Source organism: Prunus mume, linkage group LG1 (genome assembly GCF_029339155.1).
Source record: "Prunus mume cultivar Tortuosa linkage group LG1, ASM2933915v1, whole genome shotgun sequence".
Lineage (NCBI taxonomy): Eukaryota > Viridiplantae > Streptophyta > Magnoliopsida > Rosales > Rosaceae > Prunus > Prunus mume.
In genome coordinates, this window is record NC_142698.1 from 7,155,864 (window position 1) to 7,172,027 (window position 16,164).

Here is a 16,164-nt window from a genome sequence, read left to right on the forward strand (position 1 = left end):
TCCCCGCAACAAATAGTCTTACCTGATAAATTTGGTTGGTTTATTCTGACACTACCAAATATCAAATTATGAAAATGGAAATTGTACACATACATATTAGTATCGATATCATTGCTGCTGAAGGCGATAAGTAGGAACTGCCAATAGATGCTTAGCCCTAGGAACTGTTAGACCAAACTCCTCCGTCATGTCCAACTCAGATGGCAACATATTATTTGGAAGCTCCCAATCAAAACAATGAACAAGTTGTGCCACCACAAGCTGGACCATAGTTATCCCTAATTGCATTCCGGGGCAACCTCTCCTGCCAGACCCAAATGGAATAAATTGAAAGTCACGTCCCCGAAAATCGATATTGCTACCGTAGAACCTTTCGGGTATGAACTTCTCTGCATCAGTCCAAATACTAGGGTCTCTCCCAATTGCAAATGTGTTGATCATAACACGAGATTTTCGGGGTATGTGGAAGCCATTGACATTGCAGTCCTCAATGGCTGCATGGGGTAGCAGCAATGGTGCCACTGGATGAAGCCTCATGGTCTCCTTCACTACCATGTCCAAGTACTCCAACTTCTCCAAGTCTGATTCTTCCACCTCCCTCTCCATGCCCACTACGTTTTCTAACTCTTTCTGGACTTTCTTCATCACCCGCGGATGTTTGATGAGTTCAGAGAGTGTCCACTCGATTGCTGTCGCTGTTGTGTCCATTGCGCCGGCGAGCATGTCCTGCAGGAAATTTTTGGACAGAAATACCAATTATTATAAGATATGTAGTCGGGTTTGGCAAATTGTGAATTTGGACCGTTGATTAGGTTGATTGTTGCACATGGATTGATGCATGTTTTGTCCAAATTCACAATCTAACAATATAAAAATATGCATGCTAATATATTGGGTATGTATAATTACCAAAATTATAGCTTTGATGTTGGAGCGTTCGATTCGGTACTCGGATTCTTCTGACCCCATGAAGCCCAGCATGACATCAACAAAGTCCTTAGTTCTTTCTTGATCTTTAGATTGAATATGTTCATCAATGATCTTCTCAAAAAATGCATCAAACACCTTGCTAACACCCTTCATGCGCTTAGTTAGCCCCTGGAGGTCAAGTGGAGCAATAAAAGGAATGAAATCACCAAAGTTTGGGGTGGCTGCTAAATGCATGCCCTCTTGGATCACAGCCTTGAAACCCCTCTCGTCAAATTCTTCATCCATGTACTTCTTCCCAAACACCATCAGGCAGCTCATGTCGGCAGTGAGAGACGCAACCTTGCCACTGAGATCAACAGTAACACGATCACAAGCAGCCTCTTGAATAAACTTAGTCAAGATGGAAAGCTCTTCTTTCCTCATGGGCTTGAAAGAATTGATTTTGTGGCTGCTAAGCAACTCTAGGGTGCACATCTTACGCATGGTTCGCCAATAAGAGCCATATGCACCGAAGGACAAATTCCTTTGCCCATAGGAAATATGTTCAGCAGCTTGAAGAGGTGGCCTACTTGCAAAAACAAGGTCATGTGTTTTGAGAAACAGCTCAGCAGCCTGAGGGGATGAGGCAACAACAACAGGAGCAAGGCCTAAGCGCAGATACATGATGTCACCATGCTTTTGGGCTAGTCGATGCAGATCCCGGTGAGGGAACTCCCCTAACATGTGCAGGTTTCCGAAAAGTGGAAACCCTCTTGGACCAGGAGGCAATCTCTTCTTCTCGTTTTTGCTTTTGGACAGCCATGCTTGCAGTACATAAACAAGAGCAAGCAACCCAAGTATTGCCCCAACCCAATCCATGGCTAACTCTACTACACAGCTATAAGGTTGGTGATTGAGCTTGTTGGTTGTGCTTAAGTGGTTGAGTAGGTTAAGTGCTAGACTGTACTGGTTTAATATTGCACTGCAAATATTTATAGGAGCACTTTGATCTCACGATTAGTTACAATATCAATGACTTGAATTATTTTTTTCTTTTATTTTTTGGGTTTAATATTGACATGAGTAGGGGCAAGTTCAACCTCTTGTCTGAGGAGCCAAGCTTTATTTAAATATTTATCCGGCATTGAAGATGGAATTAAAAAAAATCAATAATGCTATTTGGACCATATTTACTGACTACCTTGAAGATGAAATTAAAAAAACCAATAATGCTATTTGTACTATATTTATCTACCTTATCTTTATTAGAGGTGGACCACCAATGTATGGGATCCACCTGTATTTGTGTTAGAGAGATGGTCAGCAATAACTAGTCAGTAAATGTGGTCCAAATAACAACACCCTAAAAAATCACACTCTTAGCTAAGTTTAATGTCTGGCCACGCTTTATTATTTTCTAATTTTTATTTTAATTAAGGAATGAGTAGCTTTATTTTAATTGATACCAAATTCTCGTAGACATGGATGAGATAAGTTGTTTATGGAACTGAAATTATTTTGAAGTGGATATCAAGGAAAAAGCACACTCTTGGCTAAGCTTAAATTATATTTTCGCATTCATTAAGAAATGAAAAAAACTTTATTTAATGACTCCCAAATTCTCAAGGATATGGATGACAAATAATTCCCAGTTGTTTATGGAATTTCTTGTCTCAAGCTACTGCCGACTAAATTATTGTGAAGTGAATATCAAGGAGGAATTATAATAAACAAGGGTCCTAATCTTTGTTTCTTTGTTTCCTTGTGTTTGGTAAATACTACTTAATCTTTGTTATATTTGGGTGGATGTAATATCAAGGCACGCTTCAAAATTAAAATATGATGTCGATCGTTTCTATGATGGAGTATATTCAGCCGGCAGAGAAGAATTCCCTACTGGCTTATGACAGGATTCCATCACTTTCTTTCTAGGCCTACAAGACCAATTTGATTTGTCCTCAAAACTTCAGTTTTTTTTTTATGACGCAGGGGAATTTCAGACAAAAAGGGAGTTTCACTAAAACACCCAAAATGGGATGAAATTATAAAAAAACCCAAGCACTATTTAAACATATAAACACACCCAAAACTCATCATTACACACACTCAAAACCCATTTATAAACACACCCAAAAAGTTGACTATGAGATTGATTTTGGGTGTGTTTCTATGTTTAAATAGTGCTTGGGTTTTTTTATAAATACATGTCTAGGATTGGGTTTATTTATAAATTTGTAAAAAAATTATCCATTTAACAACTTTGAACTCGAGTTACTTGAATTTATTCAACATGTTCGGAAAGGGTTCCACTAGCAAAACAAAACAGAACAAAAGAAATCACACCCAAAAAACCAAAACCAAAACGAAAACGAAAGGAAAAAGAGTGCATAATTACCATACATTCGCTTATGTAAAATTTTGCTTCATCTACATTAGAAGAAATCACACACAAATGTGAGAAGAGTAGAGGCCTTTTTTTTTTTTTTTTTTACTGTAAAGGGGGAAGAAGATTATAATAGCAGTAGAATTGCAAGAAGATGAAAACGGCGGAAGAAATTATTACCAGGCAAAGTAATAAACTTCTTTTCTGTTTCAATTCAAAGGGAAGCCACTAAAAGGACAAGAGGAAGACCAAGAACGCATGGGATATAAGACCAAATGACACTTTAAGACAGCAACGCCTGCTCTATCAGCAGATTGAAGCGAATGGGGCCGGCAGAGGCAAGAAATAAAAGTTAATGAGATACCAAAATCTTACTCATGACATGCGCCTAAACATGACACAAACACACATTTCTACAACACAGAAAATTACATCAAACCAAAAGTTAAAATTATTTCGCACTTATGGAAAATCTGAAAGGGGCAGACTACATTTGTATGACTAAGAAGCAAAAATCAAAGCAATGTTGGTGGATAGAAATGAATTGTGAGTAAAACCGAGTAGTCTATCACCATGCTCTGGCTTAAATCAACGTTCATGTTCGATTCTCTTGGGAAATTACTAAAACAAATGACAAAAATTACATATGAATTATATACAGGGAAAATGGTAGAATATATTTCACATAAATCCAATCTCAAAGGTGTCAGTACAATGATACAAGAGCATTTTCAGGCACTACAGTGATTGTTAGCACAATGCTAGCAGTAAATTAAAGAACCTTAGATTGGCAAGTAATGCACGGTCGTGAATCCTGACTGACCACTTGAGCCATTTCAAGCCAGTCATCCTTCTTCCGATTCTGCCCATCAATCCAGAAATTAGAATGAAAGCAGAAGAAATGAAAATCTTCAGTTTAAGGGACATATTATTCACTCCCATACATTGTATCAGTCCATCCATTACATAAAAGGGTATATTTGCCATAATCTCACAAAAGGAAGAAAGATAAATTTGAAATTCAAAGGCCCAAATAAATTCCACTTGATAAATGGCAAGCATGTGCTAGTTGTAGTGTTGATATTTTAAACAAGAGAGAGAACAGGTACTCATTGGAAGGGATTCATACCATGTATGGCTTCCATGTTGTCTTCCTTGTAAACACCAAGGGGTGAGCCATGGACAGATAAAAGCATCTCCCCAGGCTTCGGGAGCCTTCGCGTCTTGGGTGTCATCCCAATAGACAGCCTCTGGCTACTCACCTGCAGTGTCAACCAGGGCTGATTAGATCATACGGACTGGAAGAGCCATCAAGATGCTCTTTTTGCTCAATAGTATATCCAACTGTACAACAGCAGAGAGTTTTAGGACAATCAACAACTATACTGGCAGTTAAACTAAGTACTAACTTTTGCATACTCTTGTCACAACTCAATACCTAGAAAACTTGTCCTAATCACTTATTTTTCTCTCAACACAATTAAGGTCACTGAAACTTAATAATATTTTCCGGTTTTCCCCTTTACATATTGATGTCTATGTCAACATTACTGTTATTTTTTTCAGAAGTCCAGAACTTTGGACTCTTCAACATTCTGAAAGGGCTTACAACATAATCTCCCTAATTTACGTAAATTCAATAAAGCAACAAGGGTTCGCTCGTAGTTGTTAGCACTAATAGAAAATCAGCTTAGCACTTCTTTTGGGTCCTGATGATAGACATTGATAGCATCTATTCTTCTGGAGCTCATGCACTTCAGTAAGCCGTTTAGGCCTTCTACTTATTCAAATTTATGGTAAAAGAATTTGAAATCTAACCAAAAGCCATCAACAGAACAACACAAATTGTCATAATAAAACCAATTGCAGCTCAAATAGACCTAAATATGATAAATCAATCGAGAAGCTACAAACCCCAGGAGTTTGGAGAGTATCTTGCTTCCCTAGCATCAGAGTATCAAATGGCTCCTCTAAACCCTACAATAGAAATTTCAGCATGGTTTTAATCTGTATGTGTATGAATGGATGGATGTACGCATTACGTACGCATATGCATGTGTGTGTGTGCATATATTTGCATATGCATGTGTGTGTATGTGCATATGCATGTGTGTGTATGTGCATATACATGTGTGTCTGTGTGCATATACATGTGTGCATATGTGTATGTGTGTGTGCATATGTGTATGTGTGTGTGCGTCTGTGTCTGTTTGTGTGCACAACATGGAATTGAACCTTTACTATATATTAATTGCATGTGTGCTACATAAGCATATAAAAATGTATTTACACATTTTGATTTTCGTGTTAGACACATTTGAAAACTCCACTATTCTAGACGTGTATATAAGAAGAGAACATACAAAGTCGCTGATCTGCAGATTATCAGCACCCAGAAGGCTTGTTCTATCTGCCACCAACCAACTCAATCATGTGAGATATAAAAAACACACAAACAAAGAGGGGTACAAACTCATTCCTCAAATTCGAGATCCCCATGTCCAAAAAATAGGAGTTTCTAAAGTTGTTAATACCTGCTTTACTAGAAAACTCAAAGCCACCAAGAGATGGAATTGCAGCTGAGCAACCAGAATAAGCAATGGACAACCGGCGAAGAAGAGTCTCATGTAAATCCATTCCATCATTCATGGATATATTGCCATCCTTGTCAATCCATTGCACTTCCATTTGTCCATTTTCTCCATTTCTTACAATCGACAGGTTTTGAAAGTTCTCTTTAAAATATTGCAATAAAGGGGTTCGCTGCTGTTCCTTGTTGAAGTAGGAGCGAAGCAAACGCAAATTAGTCAGGAGATGTTCAGTCTCAACATCACGAATAGCCCTAATGGCAGAAATTTGTCGCTCAACTGTGAAAACACAAACAAACAATACAAGCATTTGGTCACAAATTAATTGAAATTTGAATTCTAAAATATAATTTAGCAACTTAAATGCCCAAAAATTGCTCATTGAATCTGGATTTTGGACAGATGACAATAAAGAGGGGATTAGAAAATCAAAACTTTTTAAGACTAATAGAAGGATGGACAGCCCCAACATCAAAAGAAAAATAAAGACATCATTCTTTTCCGATGGAGAATCAGAAGCAGAGTTTCTCATTAACATGGAAACTGTATTACAACTACCCATTGAATGTTTACAATCAACCTATAAAAAGAAAAGAAAAAAAAAACCCAAAAATGTAATAAATTAAATACAAATGCTGTCAGTAGAAACACAAATATAAGATGCGCGAAGTGAAATTATACCATCTGGGTCTGTGAATTGAGCTTCTTGTTTCGCATTTTGGGGCTCCTTTGCCTCCGCAACATTGAAATCAGTCCCTGGTGACAAGGCAACTTGTTTTACAGTTTTCTTAGCTCTTTTTCTTGCCATTTGAACTGGTAAATTCTGCTATCATATCCACACAAAAATTCATAAATCAACTATAAAATTTATTCACGACACACAAAATTGTCAATTTTTCAATTTGTGTTCAATGTTAGCTTCATGCGTGAAACAACAACCAGAGTATGTTAAATCAGAAATGCCAAGCAACCCAATTTGCATACTCCAAAAAGAAGGGGGAAACATTTTCAGTTCTTTCTTTTCTTTTCAAATGGTAAAAAAGAACGTCAGTTCAATGTTGCAGAAGATTGAAAACATAATACTAAGGGCCGCTTTGATAGAAAACAAGTCAAGCACAAAGCAACAACAAAACCCGAAAACACAGCAACAACAAAACCCAGAAACACAGTAACATCAAAACACAATAACAGTCCAAATATCAAATACCCACAGCCTAAAAACACCAAATCTGAAACACCCAAACAGTCCAAGTCAGAGAATTTCATACCTTTGATGAAAGTCCAAAGGAAGAGAGAAGAGGCAGATTGAGAGTTGCGAGAGAGAGGGTTGAGAAAGCGAGAGTGAGTGTGAGAGCGAGAGAAAAAGAGTTCAGAGGGCGAGAGCAAGCGTGAAAAAATAAAATAGAAAACTGAAACCTGAAATTGATTTTCGGTAGCTTTCAAAATTATGTCTCATTTTGAAATCAGTTTTCAGTTTTCTACAAACTAAAAATTATAATTAGTTACCAACACATTTTCAATTTTCAATTTCATGAAAACTGAAAATGAAATTATTATCAAACAGACCTTGAAAAAAAGATAGGGTGTGAAGAGGTGTACTTACCACTGAACTTGAAAATAAAAGCGATTACCCGATAACCCATAAACATTTTAACATTCCAATATCACCCAATCATACACTTTTTTAATACTCATAATAATAATAAATAAATAATTAACACGCTAAACTTCGAATATCATAATAACACCCAATAATATCATCAAACACTATAACATAAACTTGTAATCCAAACATAATTAGAAAAGTTCACAAACAGTCAAACCTCGTTTACATTGTCATTCTTGTACTACTCAAAGGGTGACACTATCTCGGAGGACTCACGATCAACCGAGGATCAAACTTCCTACACTGGGTCAACTGGGCTCTCGGGGCCCACGACCTCCGATTTCCAATCTGAAAGTTCTTATGGGTTCAACAAGGTTTACTATACATGACCTTTAAGTTTGGTCCGAATCGAACGGTCGGATCGCTCAAGATCGCACGATCAGATGGTTATCGTTTATCTAAACTTTGAATTATTGAATCGGAGTATCCGGGACTCCTATTATCGATCCGCAAAGTCATATATGAACCTAGAAGTGCTTAGATCACATATTTGAAAATGAAGTTGATCCAAAGGTCTGAACATATCAAACCCGGATAACGCGTAATATCCGATATCCGATCGACAATCAAACGGTAACCAAATTCCTATCCGAGCATACCGTCATGCTCGGGACGACATGAGGATCATTTTAGGACTAAGAGGGACACCTAAACAGTGCCCACAAGCCGCTACACAAGTGGACAGCGCGTGGGTGTCCAAAGCGATTCCGGCAATCAGAAAATCTTCAAACCGCCGGTCAAGCAGAACAATGAATGGAGCAACTTTTGTTCTTGGACCAACCCCAAAAAGCAACCAGAAGTGGCCGAAATCGAGGGCCGAAACCGGCCAAAACTTTGATCGCTTAAATCCGTTTCAAAACGCAGAAATTAATCCTAAACAACCCAACCAGCAGCTAAAACACACTGAGAGTATGAGAAAGCATACCTAGATCGCAAGATTTGGTAGTCGGAATCGCCCGAACGAACTCCGTGAAGTTATGGGTCAAACCGGCCGGATTTTTGCGAATTCCGGAGAGATACGGCGGCGGCTGGGGCGGCGAAGGGTCAGGATAGCAAGGTGACGTCGCGCTGGTTCTTTTGGTACCAACCTCGTCGAGTTTGGTGGTCGGAGGTGGTGGTGGCGACCCAAAAATGGGTCGGATGAATAGTAACAGCGCAGGGGGAGGGGCTGATGCGAACCAGAGGGAGAAGGGAGCAGAAAAAATAAGGAAAAATAAAAATTTGAAAACAGCCCGGTACTGTACCGATACTGTTTACTACAGTAACAAATTTTAAAATTCCCATTACGTATTTTTTGTTTCTAGACCTTTCCTCCTTTATTATAATTTGAAATTGGGTGTGCCATGTGTATACGAACTCGTTTCGATGAGCCCAATGCAACGGTGTAACCCAATTCCCCAAATTTTTTCCCAAACACAAAGTCACTCTTAAGCCCATTAAAATATTTATGGAGTAAAATTGTCTTTTATTTGAATACTTTAATAATTAAATATTAATTTATGATCGGGTTATTATAATTTAGTTGTCAGAAAGCGCTTTTAACTCTTCAATAAGCACTCCAAAACAGTTCCATTACTTCAAAGTATTTTTGTTAAGGTTTTTAGTTTTAGACATAAAAACCATTACTTCAAAATAAAAATTTTTGTAAAATTTTTGTTATTGCAAAAGCATCCAAACACAATGTTCAACATTTTTTTTTTCTTTCCAAAATTGTACTTCCAATCCAAAATAGAAATTCTAATATAATGCTGTGAGAAATTCCCTCTCAATGTAATTTAGACAATCGTTTATACTAAAAAAAATTAGTGTTATGTAAAGCAAAACGTAGCTTTAGACACTCTTATTTGGGCTAATATTTGAAAACTAAACATCAAAGCCCACTCGACCGGTGAAAACTTTAATGAAAGAAAGTGAGTGACTTTTGAACTCTCTCGCTCTCTATCACGAATCTTTGAATTAGTCTCTCCTCTATCGCTTATCTATCGCCTAATCCCAACTATGACGTTCTCGCCTGTGTGCTTTCGCCACCTGTGCACAATTGCTATTTTAAACAGCCCATTGGCGGCTTGTAGATTGTCTTCTTCTGATCATGTAGACGAAGAAAAAGGTGAAAAAGCAAGTGTTCAAGCTGAGCTTTGTACGGGGTGGTAACCATGCAATGTGAGTAACTCTGGAATTTTCTTTCATCTGTTTCAGCAAATGGGTTTTTGAATTCATAATTTGTAGATGCTAATTCTTTGGTTGCAGATCCGCGCTGCTGCTGCTGCTGGTTACCATAATTCTTTGGTTGCCTCCTACTTCAAGCCTTGATGCTACCAACAGTACAACCAAAAAAAGGCGAGAGGTAATTTCAGGACGCCATGCTGCTGTTGCCACGGATGATGGCCGATGCTCCAGAATTGGGATGCATGTTCTTCGCGAAGGTGGTCATGCCGTTGATGCATCAGTGGCTGCTGCTCTTTGCTTAGGGGTTGTGAGTCCAGCATCAAGTGGCATAGGGGGAGGAGCCTTCATGCTTATCAGGCTAGCCAGCGGGGAGGCACAAGCCTTTGATATGAGAGAAACTGCTCCCTTGCTAGCTTCTGAGGTTTAGACCTGCTTTATACTAAAAGCTCTTTCTTCCATTAGACTTGAATGAGTTGCCTGGTGCTTATGATTTTTCTTTCTTCCTACTTTCAGAACATGTATTCTTCCAACACTACGCTGAAAGGTAAAGGGGCTCTCTCCATAGCAATTCCAGGGGAACTTGCAGGCCTTCATAAAGCTTGGAAACAATATGGAAGGCTTCCATGGAAAAGGCTTGTAAGTCCAGCTGAGCGTCTCGCTCGTTTGGGATTTAAGATTTCACCATACCTCAACATGCAGATGCGCAGAACAGAATCAGGAATCTTGGCAGATGAGGGACTTCGTCATGTATTTACATCAAACGGAAGTCTCTTGAAGACAGGTGAGACATGTCGTAACTGGAAACTGGCGCAGACACTCAGAGACATTTCGAATTTCGGTCCCAGAGCCTTCTATAATGGATCTATCGGATCCAAATTGGTTAGAGATATTCACAAGGTTGGAGGAATACTGACAATGAAGGATTTGCAAAATTATAGGGTTAAACTGAGCAAGCCTATATCTTATGACACTCTTGGGTTTAAAATACTTGCTATGCCTCCTCCTTCCGGAGGTCCTCCAATGATACTTGTGAGTATATATCTCTGTTCTTGCATTCTTTTCTCTTTCTTTTTTTTTAACTCCAATTCCACTGTTACAGATGCTAAACATTCTTTCTCAATATGGAAGAAACGTTTCTGGAGTTTCTGATCCTCTTTGGGTCCATCGAGAAATCGAGTCCTTGAAACATGTATTTGCGGTGAGGATGAATCTTGGTGATCCTGAGTTTGTTAATGTGACTGATGTTCTAGCTGATATGCTTTCTCCTAAGTTTGCTGAGGAGTTAAAGAAGACCATATATGACAACAGGACTTTTGACCCAAGCCATTATGGAGGCAGGTATGTTGTCTAATTGCCAACAATATTTATTACCTGTTAGATTATACATTCGTTTAACTAATTATTCTTGTTTTGGTTACCAAATTTTCTATCTCTTCTGTCCAAGATTTATTAATATAAATTCTGTTTCTTGCTAATGCATGGAATAGTACATATATGCACTTTAGTAGCAATGCTTCAATGTGCATAGAACTAATGTTGTGAGTTCCTGATTATACTACTGAATTCGTTTTCTCGGCGATGAGGAAGTGGTTTAAAAATGGTGGCGCATTGAGTTTGTTTTGTCTCTATTTAATTTGCTACTCAAGCTTCTTATACATCCATTTAGAAGTCCATTTACTTCTAATGCGTCTAGTTTCATCAATTTCAGATGAAGGGAATGCTATCCACATGTATGCAAGCATGAGTACAAAGATGTACTAAACCATTTTTCATCGTTCACTAATTCATTCATGTTGGCAGTCAACATTGGATAGAAAATGGTAATGTTGCGATATGAATGTTGTGGGATTTTAGTCTAAATTATATGCAAAATCTGCCTAACTAAAGCAGTAAAGCCCTGTTTCCCAAAAAAAAAAAAAGTAAAATCCTGTGTAACTTGCTCTCACTCTCACGTATTTTGCTTGTGCTTGTAGAGGCCCTTTTACATATTCTCCTAATCCAAGACTTTTTGTTTGTTTATGCTAATCCTTGTTTCCTAACAGGTGGAACCAGATCCATGATCATGGAACCAGTCATTTGTCCATCATAGATAACGAGCAAAATGCCGTCTCCATGACTACTACTGTGAATGGATATTTCGGTGCGCAAATACTGTCGTCAAGTACAGGAATAATTTTAAACAATGAAATGGATGACTTCTCTATACCTGGAAATGATTCTACAGTTCCACCTCCAGCACCGCCCAATTTCATCAGGCCAGGAAAGAGGCCATTATCATCCATGACACCTACTATAGTCCTGAAGGTAATGCATAAGTGATATGGAGAAATGAGGAGAGAGAGAAGTAGAAGAGGGAGTGAAAGAGAGAAGACAGGGGTAGATAAAAGAACAATAGGAAGTTTCAACTTTAATGTTTTTCTATGCAGTGTGTATTCCTGAGCAATATTTTCATGTCTTCCTATATATGCTCTGACAGGATGAGCAACTGAAAGCAGTAGTAGGAGCAAGTGGGGGAGGCATGATCATTGCTGCAACTGCACAGGTTCTTTTGAATCATTTTGCAAGGGGATTAGATCCACTCTCTTCGGTCATGGCTCCGAGGGTCTATCATCAGGTTTTCATTTAAGTCCCATTCTGATTACACACACTCTCACGCACGCAAGATATACCTTCAGTGGAATTTATACTTTTCATAATAAGTTCAGCCATTATGCTGAATGGTAAAGATGGTAACTGCTAATGCTGACATTTTTAAACAGAAAAATGGTACCTCATTGGGTTTGAGATATGTTATGTGACATAGAACCATAAGTTCCTGATTACGGTCAAGTTTCAGAATAGAGCTGAATCTCCAGTTTAAAACGTCTTTTTGAAAGTTGATTTGTGGGGTCTGTTCAATATATAGCATGTCACTGCAGGAGTGATAGTTGTAGCGTTGCTTGATTTAAAACTGACTCATAATGAATTTAAGGTAGTGAAGACTTCACCCATATCTTGTTATGGGTAAAACATGTCTTGGATAGCAGCTGAATAATAGGATTAAGGGATATTTTAAAAAAAAAATTCTTTTTTATGATTCATTTCTGTAATTGGTTAACATATTAACTCTCCTTAGGTGATGGTCCATCCTTGAGCAACCTATCGTTGCTCTAACCCTGCCGCCAACTGCTTCAGCTTTTCCAGTATTGAGCTTTTGCATTTTGTTTGATTAGAAGAGAGGCTTACTCTTTTACCGTTCATAAAACGTAAAGTTCAATTTAGTTATCCATTAAATTAAAGCTTCTAATCTGGTGCATTTCTGTCTTAACAGCTATTACCTAATGTGGTTCAGTATGAAAATTGGACAACCGTGACTGGCGATCACTTTGAAGTTCCTGCTCAAATCAGGAAAGCCCTACACAAGAAGGGCCATGTCCTAGATCCCCTTTCTGGTGGATCAATTTGCCAGTTTATAGTTCAACAAATAGAGGCTTTGAAGAACAATGGAGGCACTAGGGAGATTGTGGCAGTTAGTGATCCAAGAAAAGGCGGTTTTCCTGCTGGTTTCTGAAATTGGGGGATGGTGTAAGTCGCTACGGAATTGAAGCTAGTTATTGCCTTTGTTCCCATGCTAGTTTTCTCCCCCCTTGTGGTAACTAATTCAAAATTTCTATTATATAACAAGATTGACAATTTGTTTAGTGCAGTTCATTTTGTTTTTATCCTTTGCTCCACAAAGAAAAAGGCACGATGGTTATGATATTGCTAAAGAATTTGAGAAAATAATACTCAAATGTTAGTTCTTCTCAACTCAAAGAAGGTGCATATTCCACAAATAGTCTCAAGAAGACTCCCAACTCAAACTTGAGGAAATGAGTGATATTAGCACTTGAATGAGAGATTAGTTTATACAAGCCAAGAGATTAGCAAATGCTGAAGAGATACAGAAAGTAAGTATAGGGGAGTGAAGAGATAAAGTACCACAACATGGTTGAACAGCAGCAAGATGCTGTGTTCGGGTTTGAGGTGAACTCACATGATTCTGTTGTGGAGTTGGATTTTCTGCATGGTTTGCTTTGCATTCAATCGTAAATTTTCATTAACCGAACCGGGTTGCTTTCGAAGATGGCAGCTTATTTGTAAGGCACCGGAATTTGAAACTAGGCCTTAGTCTCGGAGAGATGAAGGCTAGGATGTAGGGGAAGACTCCTCAATGCCCAAAAGATGATGGAGAGGGCCAAGACCCTCTGTCTAAAATTCTTGCCAAGCGTGGAGAAATATAAGAGAGAGCAAAGATAATGGAAAGGGTTTGCTTCCTTTTTCTTCGGCTAACTATACAGATTGCCCTGTGTTATCAAATTTGTTGGACCTAAGCGGAAGTCTCAAGGCTTGTATAAAAGCTACACTGACTGAACTGTGTGAAGAATTGAAAAATGCAGCAGTCTTGATAACATTTTGGTGCTGGAACAAAAAGCTTCTAACTCTTGATTTAGCCGTTTTTAGTGATTCTGCACTGATAGAATTAGGTTATCTTCCTAATCTGGTATTGGAATGGAAAGTACCAAATACTTAGTCATGGATGAAAATTTGAGCTTCAAAATAGACCTTAAATTCACTTATGCCAAAAGAAGAGAGAGCTACTAGTGTTGAAGAAATAGTCCCACATCGACGTACCGAGTTTAGACAGAACGCTTTTTAACCACAGTAAGGCGACGGAACATTGCCGAGCTAAGTAACGAGAGCTTGTAATTTGAGTGGGGGCATTGAGGTGATGGAACTTTGGCCTAGAATTAACGGGTCGGGTTAGATGTGTCTCTTTACTTGCCCGCCCATTCCAAGCAAAGAGTTGTTCCATGTGATCTGAGCGATAGCTTTTGGCCACGTGGCTCCTAAAGAGGAGGAGGCCACCGCGTGAGGCTGGGGGGTTGGTGCCACCTTGATCCACTGCCCGCTAGACTAGTCCAAGCGAACATAATCTTCCTTTTTTGGTTTTATTTCTCATCACATCGCTTCTTCCTCTCTCATCTTCATGAACTCTAAAAAATTCATTAAGTTCGTTTGTTTGTTTTAAATTAATTTTATGTCGATTTTGGTAATGTATTATGGAGATTCTCTTACAAGAGGGCTTTATAAACATTGCTTTGAATTCCTCTATCAATTGTAATGAAGCTTTCTCTTTTCCCTTTTTTCTTTAGAGTACAATTAATTTTTTCTTCCTCATCATACATTCACCATTAGGTAAGAATAATTCCTATTAGAATTGGTTACTAAAAATTACAAAACGCGAAGACACGGTGAAATCCCCGTCTTCCTCAACAACTGAAGACGACGAGTCAACGAACCGCTGTTGTTGTGCAGTCCTTCTGAACAATCGAGGTCCTCGGCTGTCGTTTCCCTGAGACAACGTGTCGAGATCGAGGCTCCTTTGATATCACTGTACAATTCTACCATAATCTCAATCTAATACCTTCGTCCACAAATCTACAAGCAAAAACAAAAATATGAAGAAGAAAGTATATGAGAATGAACTTGGAGAGATCAAGATCGAGGTGATCCGATTTGGCGAGCTCAGGCTTGGTCCCTTGAAAAAGTGTCAGAGCCAGCAGTGGAGAAGAGACATAAACATCCGCACAATCAAAAAGTCCAAAGAGAAAGATGATTTCAAAATAAAAAATGGAAGAACAAAAACAGAAAGATGGGGTTGAAGATGAAGATTGGAGACTAGAGCTTGTGAAAATGAGCTCTGCTCTTGCTTCAACGCCAAATAAAGGGATTAGAATTCCAATTTTATGTTAAAAGGGCAATAAATGTATTTCATTTTATTAATTAAATTAATTAAATGTAAAGTTGTTGATTTTTTAGTTTTGGGTTTTTTTTGGGCTTGTTTATAGAAATTAAATGGTATAGGATTTCTTTATATCATTATGTCTAGGAATGGGTATTTAACTAAATTTGAAATTTATCTATTTCATAAAGCCTTCAAAAGTTTCAAATGATCATTTTCCATAGATTTTTCAAATATTAAAATCAACATGCAGAGTTAAATCTTTCGTTCTATTATTTTTACGTTCATTACTTGGATGGCATGCTTACTAATCCTTAATTGGATTAGGAGGAATTGAATTGATTTGAGGAGAATTAGATTCTGGATTCCTATTGAAGTTGTTTACTAAATCATATGGATTGAGAAGAGTTAGATTACGGATTCCTATTGAAGTTGTTTACAAAACCATATGGAATTAGGGTATGAGTGGTACTAATTACTAAAGGGTTATTGACCGAAATGTTCCCCCAACTATTACTCCAGTATTATTTTGGTCTATCAACTAAATTTTTCATTTCAATAGTCCTTTAACTCTTCATTTAGTATCAAGATGGTCTTATCATGACAGATTCCATCACTTCTGATCATGACGATGACCACGTGACTGAGTTTTGAAGGGTACATACAACTTTTTGAGAGGCTCTATCCT

At 38.1% G+C, this 16,164-nt stretch overlaps 3 protein-coding genes across 6 annotated transcripts; 1 reads left to right on the forward strand and 2 right to left on the reverse strand.

Annotated features, from left to right (window-relative positions):
* Positions 1–2,125, reverse strand: LOC103333508 (cytochrome P450 71AU50-like). The gene is made up of 2 exons (XM_008236357.3): positions 910–2,125; positions 1–726 (listed from the first exon to the last, which is right to left on the reverse strand). Exons 1-2 carry the CDS (start codon positions 1,786–1,788, stop codon positions 109–111), a joined length of 1,497 nt encoding a protein of 498 aa, XP_008234579.2. The 5' UTR covers positions 1,789–2,125; the 3' UTR covers positions 1–108.
* Positions 2,126–3,943: 1,818 nt separating this feature from the next.
* Positions 3,944–8,744, reverse strand: LOC103333404 (translation initiation factor). 4 transcript variants are annotated; one of them, XM_089043842.1, is made up of 7 exons: positions 8,472–8,744; positions 6,562–6,703; positions 5,827–6,159; positions 5,656–5,702; positions 5,207–5,269; positions 4,422–4,554; positions 3,944–4,154 (listed from the first exon to the last, which is right to left on the reverse strand). In XM_089043842.1, the coding sequence occupies exons 2-7, from the start codon at positions 6,686–6,688 to the stop codon at positions 4,138–4,140; spliced, it is 720 nt and encodes a 239-aa protein (XP_088899968.1). In that variant the 5' UTR covers positions 6,689–6,703; positions 8,472–8,744; the 3' UTR covers positions 3,944–4,137. The 4 variants fall into 4 exon arrangements, with proteins under 4 accessions (XP_088899968.1, XP_088899969.1, XP_016646779.2 ...); XM_089043843.1 differs by having other exon boundaries at positions 6,562–6,706; XM_016791293.2 differs by lacking the exon at positions 8,472–8,744 and adding an exon at positions 7,149–7,408 and having other exon boundaries at positions 6,562–6,706.
* An 813-nt stretch (positions 8,745–9,557) lies between these two features.
* On the forward strand, positions 9,558–13,397 carry GGT1 (gamma-glutamyl transpeptidase 1). Its single transcript, XM_089042885.1, has 7 exons — positions 9,558–9,706; positions 9,773–10,133; positions 10,226–10,741; positions 10,812–11,050; positions 11,755–12,016; positions 12,189–12,326; positions 13,023–13,397. The coding sequence occupies exons 2-7, from the start codon at positions 9,951–9,953 to the stop codon at positions 13,260–13,262; spliced, it is 1,578 nt and encodes a 525-aa protein (XP_088899011.1). The 5' UTR covers positions 9,558–9,706; positions 9,773–9,950; the 3' UTR covers positions 13,263–13,397.
* Positions 13,398–16,164: the final 2,767 nt, after the last annotated feature.

What these genes read in the sequence shown, in the direction of transcription:
- LOC103333508 (XM_008236357.3), bottom strand. Translation starts at nt 1,788, where the DNA reads ATGGATTGGGTTGGGGCAATACTTGGGTTGCTTGCTCTTGTTTATGTA. An exon ending in ACATCAAAGCTATAATTTTG is followed by an intron (nt 727 to 909) that starts GTAATTATACAT and finishes AATTTCCTGCAG; the next exon opens with GACATGCTCGCCGGCGCAAT.
- GGT1 (XM_089042885.1), top strand. Translation starts at nt 9,951, where the DNA reads ATGCATGTTCTTCGCGAAGGTGGTCATGCCGTTGATGCATCAGTGGCT. An exon ending in GAGGTCCTCCAATGATACTT is followed by an intron (nt 10,742 to 10,811) that starts GTGAGTATATAT and finishes CCACTGTTACAG; the next exon opens with ATGCTAAACATTCTTTCTCA. An exon ending in CTCCGAGGGTCTATCATCAG is followed by an intron (nt 12,327 to 13,022) that starts GTTTTCATTTAA and finishes CTGTCTTAACAG; the next exon opens with CTATTACCTAATGTGGTTCA.
- LOC103333404 (XM_089043842.1), bottom strand. Translation starts at nt 6,688, where the DNA reads ATGGCAAGAAAAAGAGCTAAGAAAACTGTAAAACAAGTTGCCTTGTCA. An exon ending in ATCTGCAGATCAGCGACTTT is followed by an intron (nt 5,270 to 5,655) that starts GTATGTTCTCTT and finishes TTTCTATTGTAG; the next exon opens with GGTTTAGAGGAGCCATTTGA. An exon ending in ATACTCTCCAAACTCCTGGG is followed by an intron (nt 4,555 to 5,206) that starts GTTTGTAGCTTC and finishes TTGACACTGCAG; the next exon opens with GTGAGTAGCCAGAGGCTGTC.